Source organism: Lycium ferocissimum, unplaced genomic scaffold, assembly GCF_029784015.1.
Source record: "Lycium ferocissimum isolate CSIRO_LF1 unplaced genomic scaffold, AGI_CSIRO_Lferr_CH_V1 ctg2667, whole genome shotgun sequence".
In the NCBI taxonomy this organism is placed as follows: domain Eukaryota; kingdom Viridiplantae; phylum Streptophyta; class Magnoliopsida; order Solanales; family Solanaceae; genus Lycium; species Lycium ferocissimum.
In genome coordinates, this window is record NW_026723085.1 from 46,028 (window position 1) to 57,142 (window position 11,115).

At 38.6% G+C, this 11,115-nt stretch overlaps 1 protein-coding gene across 1 annotated transcript; it reads left to right on the plus strand.

Annotated features, from left to right (window-relative positions):
• The first annotated feature begins 684 nt into the window (after window positions 1–684).
• On the plus strand, window positions 685–5,308 carry LOC132043644 (FRIGIDA-like protein 4a). Its single transcript, XM_059434116.1, has 4 exons — window positions 685–1,230; window positions 2,857–3,233; window positions 3,681–3,856; window positions 4,491–5,308. Exons 1-4 carry the CDS (start codon window positions 752–754, stop codon window positions 5,148–5,150), a joined length of 1,692 nt encoding a protein of 563 aa, XP_059290099.1. The 5' UTR covers window positions 685–751; the 3' UTR covers window positions 5,151–5,308.
• The last annotated feature ends 5,807 nt before the right edge of the window (window positions 5,309–11,115 follow it).

Consider the following 11,115-nt stretch of genomic DNA (forward strand, 5'->3'; position numbering starts at 1 on the left):
TTAAAAATTTTGCTCACACATACACATTTCATACAACTTTCATACACAGAAATATGAGGTAATTTTTTAAGCCATTGAGCAAAAAAAAATAAATTAATATTTAAAAAAATATATATAAAAATTATTTTTTTTAAAAATAAAAATATTTTTTTTAAAAAAATATTTTTTTTATAAAAAATATATATATTTTACGGAAAAAAAAAAAAAAAACGAAAAAATATATAAAATCCGTCATGTTTTGTAATATATCGTTATGTTTTGTAAATAAGGAAAACTATCGTTACGTTTCGTAAATATTTCTCCTTAACATGTATATATACGTAGTTTTCCCTTATTTTTATGCTTTGAGTTTGGGCCGGGGCTTAGCATGGACTTCCGGGGACCAATATGAGCTTGGTCAATGGCTAGTTGGGTACAAAATAGAAGTTTTGAACAAAAAACTCAAAACTTCTATTTTGTACCCAGCTATTGCATATGAGCTTAGTTGTGAGCTATTACACAGGAGTTGAGTTTACCCTATGCGCACCCGAAAGGTAGCAGCTGCGGATTCCGTCATAAAAAAAAAATAGAAGTTTTGAACAGGTTCAAGTGTTTAAGATGAAACTGCTTAAAGTAAAAGGGGCGGAATGTGATAACCAAACGAGTAGGGGGTAGCCTTCATTATTTCCATAAATATTCACGTCAAATCAAACGTGAGCAATGAAGGAATAGAAGAGAAGTAGAAGGTGAGTGTGCATTTTGTTTTGAGAACATGGCGGCAGAAACGGGAAGCAACCCTGAACAGATAGAAGGCTTCTTCAACAAGCTCGACGCTCGGAAAACCCTACTGACCACCATCACCGACCTCCACAAGACCTTGACCGCCCACTTCACCAACATAGACAGAGCCCTCTCCAAGAAATCGGAAACCCTCGACGCCCAAATCAAAGCGTTCAAGGAGAAGACCGATGATGCCCTCCTGAAGCTCCAGAATCGCGAGGATGCCCTCCCGGACAGAGAATCGAGCATGACTGCTGGCATCGCGGAGAAGAAGGATGCTGCCATTTCGGAGATTAATGAGAATGGTGAGAGTTTGGGGGATGATTTAAGCTTGTCTGAAATGTTGCGGATTTACTGCACGAGAATGGATGCCAGCGGCCTCGTCAGATTCCTTCACACCAAGCGTAAGGAGTCTGCTGTTTTGAGGACGGAGATTGCCCCTGCCCTCCACAGCTCTGTGGACCCCATGAGGTTTTCTAGTTGCTCTCATAGAAATACATTTAGATACATTTTCTGCATGAGTGTGTCTGTGTGTGTATTTTGTTCTGTCTTTATTAGGTGATAATGTTTGATTTGAAGTTCATGGGTTCGCCGTTCTAGCCCTTTTAAGTTACCCAGTTCTAACTCCATTCTAGCCCTTTTAAGTTACCTGGTTCTAACTTGTAAATATTACACGAGTTTCTCAAGGGGGATACATGGTATGAGCAAAAAGCTATTGGGCTCGGCCGAACCCCTACTTGGCACTGTGGCTCGGCCTCTGTCGTGGTAACACTGTAATAATGGAAGAACGACCAACAGATGGGAAGTTATGGGGGATATTTAGACAACCTATTAGGCCAAAAAGTGTTTAACTTCAAAGTGAAACCTTTTCATTCTGGAAGCTATCATTTTCTTTTTGAGGTTCGGGGATATGTCTTGATAGCCATAAAGCACTTACCATTTAGGTAGAGTGTCATATTTAGGCAACCGAACCCTTCTTCTAGAAGGTGGATTGTTTCTTGCTTGTAGTACAAAGAGACGACAAATAACTGCACTTCATATTTTGGTTTAGCCTTTCCATTCTAACAACAAACTAAGCAGAGAAATGAATGAGTAACAAGCTCACCCTGCTTCGAACCATATTTCCTGATCAAATAGACTCTTGGGGCATGTTACTCATGTTAGGAAGAAACAGGGCAGACCAAACTTCAAGTTGTTGGTATTCCACTCTCAGCTACACAACAAAAACAACAACATACCCATTGAAATCCCACAAAGTGGGGTCTGGGGAGGGTAGAGTGTACGTAGACCTTACCCCTCCCTTGGGTGGTAGAGAGCACAAGGCTCCACAAAGACCATTCCTTAATTGGGTAGGACCTTCCCACCTCCTTTCCTACGTCCTCAAGGTTTTATAGCGTAGGCACATCCAATTCAACCATTAAATAAAAAGCATAACCCTATGGCCCATCCCCATCCTAGCACTTATAAGTTTATTGCAGACTCTCTAGCTATGGGCATGCCTCAAGAAGGAGACAGGAGACCCATTTATAAAGGATGAAATAACCCAATTCACAATCTTAAAACTATTCTACGTTCTCAAGACAAACATGTGTTCAAGAAGGCAACATGAAATTTTGGAACTAGCCAATGAAAGACCCAACACACAGTTTGTGTAGAAAATAAATTAAGGGATGAGCTAAACGACAGTGATCTTTTCTTTTTTTGTTGCTCGACTCTCAATTTTTGGAGTAGTCTATCAAAGTTATCCATTTGTTTTTAAAAAAAAGTTCCTATCTTTGGGAACTCGGACTCTATATTCTTTGACTTAAAACTAATATATTTTTGGAAAAATAATGAAATCTAACACCTAACAGATTTTCCCTTTCCGTAATTACGCTTACTTGGCTTTCACAATTATAACTTTTGGGGTTTTCTTGTTTGTTTTCTTTTATTCTTTTCTGCATGTGGGGGTTTGGGGCAGGGAGAAGAGGCTGGTTGTGGTCAGAATTGGAGCTTCCATGTCATGTCAAAGCAAAGTAGAGATTTGAAACTCAGAGTGTATGTTGCGTTGGGCATTTTGGTCATCTTATTATTATGTTTTTTCTGGGTTTCTCTCAGGTTGATCTTGGATGCAGCAGAGGAGTTTGTGGCAATGAAGGTTGAGGGGAAGATAAGAATGGCAGAAAGAAGGTGGGCATGTGATACATTATTTCAGTCAGTGGTTCCAGTTGTGGAAGGGGATTATGGTGCTGGGAGGAGTTTAAAGGAGAGAGCAGCCAGAGTGTTGGAGAAATGGAAGGGAGTCTTGGGTGGTGGGGACAGGAACAGTGGAGTTGGCGCTGCTGAAGCAACAATGTTTTTGCAGTTAGTTATAGCATTTGCACTAAGAGAAAGGTTTGAGGAGGGGTTTCTAAGGAAGCTGGTGATGGAGTTTGCTAGCAGGAAAGATATGCCTAAACTTGCGGTTGCCTTGGGATTTGGGAACAAAATAGCAGGTGGGTTCTTAAGAACTACTTAATTTGCCATTTATCTTAGGAATTAATGTCATGGAAATATCTGATATCCAGTACATCATCCGTATATGCATGCAATATTTGGATTTTAGTTAGAATGCTGCTTTAAGATATAATGCTCCATTCTAACCAAAATTTAATGTTAAATTTGGGTTCTTAGAATGCTGCATTCTTTAAGCTAAATATTAAATCTCAATATTTATCACGACTTTGAATCCTGTAAAATTGTGAATGATGCCTGAAATTGTGTTTTTTGGAACAGAGATAGTATTGTTCAAGATCCATGTTAGGTTGGAATGATCGAAATTTGTTGTATGCAGCTATTTGTTTCAGGTCATGAGCGATATGTTTTTCTTGTGGTTCCTTTGAATGTTGAACTTCCATTCACTACTATAGGAATTGACTATATTGCCTTTTCTTCTTGATAAGATATTATTGAAGAGCTGGTGAAGAGCGGCAAAGAGATTGAGGCTGTGTATTTTGCTTCCGAGTCTGGATTAGCAGAGCAATTCCCTCCACTCTCACTTCTTAAGGCATATCTTAGGAACTGTCGCAGAAATGCTAATAACATTTCAAGGAAGGCAAAATTTAATTCAGCTGCCGTGGTGTGTATATTTCTGTCCGTCCCTCTTTTTCTCCTCGTTAGGTTTTCTGGTTGATTTTTTTTTTTTTTCCAAAAAAAAAAAAGTTGATATACAAGCATTTAATTTTTTTTCCCACCAAGGTAGATGAGTGAATCCCTCATGTCAAAGGAAAGCAAATACGGCCTCTTTTTTCATTTCCTTTCCCTTTAATTTCTATTCCTTCTCAATGTTAAGCTGAATTAGCTGCAGAACATTAGTGTATTGATGACTTCTAAAGGTAACTACTAACTAGTGCCATTCTTTTAATCTTTACAGAGGACATAGTGTGTAGAGATTGCCGAAATAGCTTCTAAATCCGAACCTTTCTATGTGTTGAAGCAAAGTTATACGTGATAATAAGACGAAGTCATAGGCTTGTAATTTCCATAAAAACAGTTTTATCGCTAAACCGTAACAGGAAGATGGCACGTAAATTAAAAGGCTATAGACTTGAAGGATTACCTTAACTGTTCAAGGACATTTTGCTGTCAATCCTTTCATGAGATTCTGCGTTATTGGTGCATCTACTTTAAGAATTTGTCCTTTATTGTTGATGTGATCATATGCTCCCTCTATTTTTATTAATTTGTTTGTCATTATCTGACTTATTTCTCAGGAAAGAGCCAACAGCTCAGAGCTGGAAGCCACAAAGGCTATAATAAAATGTGTGGAAGACCACAAGCTTGAAGCAGAATTTTCTTTGGAAGGACTTAGAACACGGGTGACAGAGTTGGAGCAGGCCAAAGCAGAAAAGAAAAAGGGTACAGCTCCTTTGAGCAGCAAGCCTTCAAAAAAGCGGGCTCGTGGAAGTGGTACTGGCAGGAGCAGTGACCCATCCACCTCCCGGCCTGTTAAATCTGGAAGATTGTCGAATGCTTCTTCTTCTTCTTTCCGCTCAAGGAATCCTCCTCAATCACATCAAGTGCCAGCAGCTAGATATTCAGGAGTACCACATACCTACACCAGCCAGATTGTATATGAGGCACCTAGCACGGTCTCATATGCTCCAGCTTATAGCGGAACTCACACCCAAAGTCCTGTTGCAGTCGCTCCCCAATATGGATATGCACTTCAAGAAGCTGGAGCTTATAGCGGAACCCACACCCAGAGTCCGGTTGCACTTCCTCCGCAATATGGATATGCACATCAAGAAGCTGGAGTTAGTGGAGCACGGAGTTATGTTGGGTCATATGGAGGGCAGAGTGGTTATAGCGCGTATGATTATACTCATGCTGCTCCTGCATCTGCATACCCACCTTCATACCCCCCACAGTAGTACTGCTGACTAGTCAAAATATGGCCGGTTGACAGTTGTAGCTGTACCTTTAGCTGTAAACATGGATCTAACAAACATCATGTGCCTTTTTTTGGTCTAGTGTGTTCTCTCGTAGCATTACGATTTGTAGATTTTATCAGAAAGGTGTGAATTACTAATTTGCTTCACTGTCCGTTTTGTTTGTTTGATATCAATTTGTTGCATTTGTTCATAAATCCATTTCTTCGAGGTTTGTCGCCCATCGAGTATGGTGAATTCTTCATGCTGATTGTCTAAGGTATTGGATTAATTCCTCCCATGATAAAACAGAGTGAACTATTATGTACTAACGACACATTAGTGAACTCAAATAACAAAGCAAATCACTTGACACTCACTATGTTAATTAAAAAATATTGCAGAAGAGGGAAAAAAGAAGTTCAGTGTATCAACTTGAGGCAAAACCTGTGTATTTCTAGCCAACGAGAGTTCGAAATTTAGGTGTGTCCTTACTAAAAAGGTCGGTGCCTTTTCGAAAAATAATTGTTGTTACGAAAATAGGCACGAGTAAATAAACAAAAAGAATATTGTTGCCTTTAGGTAAATAACGGCCCGAAAATTAAAAGACATAGCAAAAAAATATATCAATCAGTCAGATCATTTGACCAAAGTCAAAGTCGATTATTCTTATATATTGCACATGCTAAATTGTAATCGATTGTTTTTGTTTTAATGCTCGTCACTATGTTATTGGGGTTTGCCGATGATACTGTAACACCCCAGACCTTTAACTTAAGCTTTGACCATGATTCTAGACTTGGAAAACCAGATAAAGAATGTAGGAATTGGAAATTTCTCTTTAGTTGTCAGATGGGGATTTATGCCCCAGAATACAAACCGTATTTCAGTATATGGCCCGTATTTCAAATCGTAATTTGGCATCTAAATTACTATGCATTATGGAATTTGGCTTGGGGAATATATATTGTTAAATACAGAATGTATTTTGAAATACGGCCCGTATTTGATCGTCGTATTTGGGAAGCAGGTGCTATAGTATTTCTGTCCTGTTGAACATGCTTAATTACGGTCTAGGTTTACGGACTGTAATTCAGAATACAGACCGTATTTTGGTCCGTGCTTTTCCAGTTCGCACCAGAAACTATAAATACCTGGTTTCAGTTCTAATTTTTATTTTTTACAAGTCCCTAACCCTAGAACGACCTATTCCTCTCCTCCATCACCAAAACATCAAGGTAAGTCAATCCAAGCCCTTCCAAATCAATTCTAACATATGTTTATGAAAATCTAAGCATGAAATTATTGTTCCTAATCTAGAGTTTTCAAGGAAACCCAATTAAAGGGAATTCAAGACTAGGCTTTGGGATTCTTCTTCCAAGAACAGATTTTTAATACAAGTTTGGAGCATTATCAGGTATGTAGGGTTGCTATCTACGTGTGGGAACATCATTGTTCTTCCCCACGCTTCTTTTTCCATAAAGTATGAAGCTTTACGAAAACTAGAGTTTTTAACCATGTTCATGGTAACCCTAGGTCCATGCCCCATGTTGTATTATGTATTAAATTGTTATAAATTCTTCATTGTGTTCTTAATATATCATTATGATTATTGAGATTCTGTCCGTAATCCATGAAAACTCATACCTTGCATTCTATGGGTTCTTACGTGCAAGTTTATGAACTATTATGATATTTTCAAGAAAAGCTATATATGTTTTATAAGTTCATGCAAGAATAATACGAATGATATCCATGTACATGCAAGTTATGATTCATGAAAAGCCATGGACAGCAAGTGTCACTTATTTTCCATGTTCATGTTGTTGGGAGTTGCACTAATTACCGAGAAGGCTTCAAACAGCCTGAAACTACGTAACCACCGTAGGATGAGGATCGCTCCACCCATGCTTAGGACGATCTCTCATAATGACTGGATCCTTTCATAATATTATTAAATCTCATGTCCCTGGCAAGGTTGAGTGTTCTGCTGGGTAGACGCAAGTACCAGACCATGTTGTCGGTTATATTTACTGCTCTCCCTACTCACGATACTTTACACATGTTATATATGTATATGTACTCATGTTCATGATCATGTTTCAGTTCAGTCTCTATTATGTTATTTTCATGTCCCATGTTATTTCGTTCAGTTGCTTTACATACCAGTACATTCAATGTGCTGACGTCCCCTTTTATTGCCCGGGGGCCTGCATTTCACGATGCAGGTACAGATTTACAGGACGACGCATCTGCTTAGTAGGACTCTACACGTATCAGCTTATTGGTGAGCCCCATCTCATTCGGGGTTTTAGTCAGTTATCTTTATTTTACGTCCTAGCGAGTACGTTTTCCAGTCAAGACTCATGATTAGAGGTTTCATAGACTAGTCAGTCAGCTATGTCAGATACTCAGAGTCGTGTAGCCATCTTTGGCTCGCTTTATGATATTTCCGCATTCATGATTTAAACAAGTATTTCATTAAATTATTATGACATCTCATGTTTTATAAAAGCTCATCACATTTCATGTCATATTCCGCTCATGTTATGCCTCATGATGATTCAGCAAGCCATGTGGTTCGCTCGGTCATATGCAGTAAGGCACCGAGTGTCGTGTTTCGCCCAGGCCATGGTTCGGGGCGTGACACAGCTTGATATCAGAGCCCCAGGTTCAAGTGTCTTAGGGAGTCTATGAAACCATGTCCAGTGGGGTCACTTATATATATGTGTGGCTCCCACACATATAAACAGTTGACCACCAAGACATTTAAGATTGTCTCAATTCTTTCAACTCTAGATCGTGCAATAGAGCTATGTTCTCAGAAATCACTCGGACTCGTGTGTTGTTTCCCGTTCTACCGAATACGCCTCGTCTCAAGGGATAAGGAAGATGTAAATCTAATCATTATCAATGTGTTGCTTTCAGATGGAGTCATCAGGAATTATTCTAACTCGTGCCATGAAGCTTAGAGCAGTAAGTAACATTCTTTTTCCATCGAATTCTGAACGTATCGAATGTGTAAGCGGCGAGAAGAAAATTCGATACCCAAGACTTGCCAAACAGTGCATGGTGTGTTTATCAGGTGTTAATACCATTTGAAAGACAAGTTTCGGTATGGTAGTACATGTAGGTTATATACCATATAGAATCAGTTTATTTGGACTCTTTGACCATGGAGCTATAGTATAAGGATGATGGTTCAGATTTAAGACCCCACGAGGTAGCATGTTATGAAGTTAACCGCAGCAGGCATAAATTGTCCATAGTAGTTTTGAGCAGAAAATAGCCTAAGAGCCAACCACCTGTAATACTAGAAAGTCTCGACTTTTTCAAGGATATATATTTTTTCCATATGATCTATGCACATGACCAAAAAGGGACTGAGTGAGATAAGAAAACCACGAGCAAACGATATTGAATTTTTAGGGAATTATTTAAGCTTATTCAGATCAGACCTAGAGAGTATGACGTTAGCAAGTTACTACAAGAAGCAGACATTACTGTAAGGTAAAAGATATGACAATTCCCTCTTAGGTTATGTGATTAAGTATTTATCCCCGATATGTATAGTATGATATAATTTTGAAAGTGTATAGGGAGTTTGGGTTTAGTTGTTCCAATTTCTCGTTTGAGACAGATGAAATTTCCCTAAGTGTGATCCATGTCTATAGTTCAGAAATATAGTATACAACCCCAGAATAAAGTCAAATGAGGAGGAAAAGTTAGAAATAACCTTATGCTTCACTTTAGTACTCAGAGAAGAATTAGAGAATATAATGCTAGCAAGTGGTTAACAGATACATAATAAGAATTAGAAATTTTCAGCAGAGTTAGTAGAAGTATGATTTGGGTTACTTAGTCAAGTTAACACTAGTGAGTGGGTAACTGTCTGAATATACTGAAGGCTTGTTAGAACCCAAAGGGTTTAAGTTAAATTCGAGGTATAGAAATTGGTGAAAGAAGAAAACCATCTAAGCAGTAAGAGAGCAAGCTACAGAAGAAGAGCCTTTAAGAGTTATCAGAAAAGAGTTTTCCCCAAGACTGACAAAGCTAATATGCCAGTTATGTACATTAGAATCCCATTCATTTAAGTAATCCAGTTTTCCAAGTAAGTAAGACTTACTTGAAGTAAGCTGAAGAAATGAGTCGTCAGTATTTTAGAGGAAATTAGCGGAACCACTAGATGACCTCTTATCGCTAACTCGAGGGGTCCACAAGCTTTAAAAGTCAGCTTTTGAACAAAGGGGGAGATCGTGTGATAAGGTGCCAATATAGATTATGTGTTTCGTAAGTTGATAGGTGTTAAGGAGATTATGTCAGAGGATCACTGTTTCATGTAGCCAAGATAAGGTGCGTAGAATGTGATTTTGTCATGCCCGTTGAGATCAAGTACTGGGTAATTATGTTAAGAGATAAAGTTCTAGATTGAATAGCGGGTTTTAAGGGCGTAACAGTTCCAATTCCAGAGTAATTCATGCACTATGTGGCACTAATGCCCAGACGTACTCTACTCGTGGCTTTCGTACCTATATCATGCCCATGTTATAGCTTTACACTCCATATTTAAGATACAAGAATTAAGACTACATATAATAGTAAGCTATGCAAGGGAATGCCCTTTCATGTTTCGCACATGAGGTTGTGCTCACGTCTAAAGTTGAAAACCGCATTCATGTCCCACACATTTATCGTGCTTTTATACCCATGTCCACATTCTAGCTTCTAAGTGATTTCCTATTATGATGTTGACGTTGATAAGGATCGAAGGGAAGGTAACATAATAGTTTAAAGACTAAGAATCCTATGGAACACACACCTATTCCTTGGACAAGAGGAGAATGCCTTAGGTAAATGACTTATTTTGACATTAATGGTGTACTACCTACTGTTTCACGTACTCATGTCCATGATAGATTTATTCAAGCATCCACCCATATAAATAGCATAATAATGCTGTTAGTGGGCAATAATGAGAGTAAGTCAAGATGGATGTCGTATCTACGATTCTATGTAACTCATGCTTATGTTCCTCTAGCTAATGTTTTACGATCATCATGAAATGATTCCCTTTTCTTTCGCTAAGTATCTATGCCTTGTTATGTTCAAGGTGACTTTCTACCCATGTCTTAGATGCTCGACGAATGAATTATTCATGCCTATAATCCATTCTTTCATGAACCTTATTTGTAACAAGGGCGTTTACTTACAGTGATAAGAGTAAGATATGTTGAACCATGTCCTATTATTTCGGTATATCTAAATCCTAAAGGTAATGTTTTATCCATGCCCTATGTCTCTAACTCAAGAGTGAAGCCTACAAATTGTGCTCCATGCAAGTCACACTTATGCCTTAGTCTTACTTCAATGCTCATAAACTCAAGTCCATACGCCATGGTATGCAGGTACTAATGTAAGCGCCATGTTTTTTATGTACCCATGTCCCATGTCATGCTACTCACGTATTCATGTTTTATGCCATATTAATCCCGTTTCCATGTATGTTCCATGTTACGTCCTTCTGTTTGATGTACGCATGTCATGTTTATGTTCTAAGACGGTTGTCTCCTATGATTCGAATGAATGATTCCTTGCTCTCAATCCTTTATGATCCGCTCACGATAATAAGCAAGATATGCCAAGGTATTCCTGTCTATGTTCAGAGCAAACAAGAATTCCGTTCCTGCACCCTATGGTGCTTATCTCGTATAGTATTCTACTCAGATTCGATGTATTCATGTCATGCCTATGCTAGAGCTTTATGAATACCTATGTTAGGATCGTATTCTTGTAATATGACTCAAGTCAGTCGCATTCACACCGAGTTGCGCTTACATTCAACGCCTAAGTCATACTCCTATCTCACATTACGGTGGTGACATACGAACGTCTACGATCAAGTCTCTAAGTGTCCAAATCCTCCCCGCGCTTAGTATTCAACCCTTATGTTGTGACAATCATGTTTTCG

Coding starts and splice junctions, on each gene's coding strand:
- LOC132043644 (XM_059434116.1), top strand. CDS start 752: ATGGCGGCAGAAACGGGAAGCAACCCTGAACAGATAGAAGGCTTCTTC. Junction 1,231..2,856: donor AGCTCTGTGGACCCCATGAG/GTTTTCTAGTTG, acceptor GGTTTCTCTCAG/GTTGATCTTGGATGCAGCAG. Junction 3,857..4,490: donor AATTTAATTCAGCTGCCGTG/GTGTGTATATTT, acceptor CTTATTTCTCAG/GAAAGAGCCAACAGCTCAGA.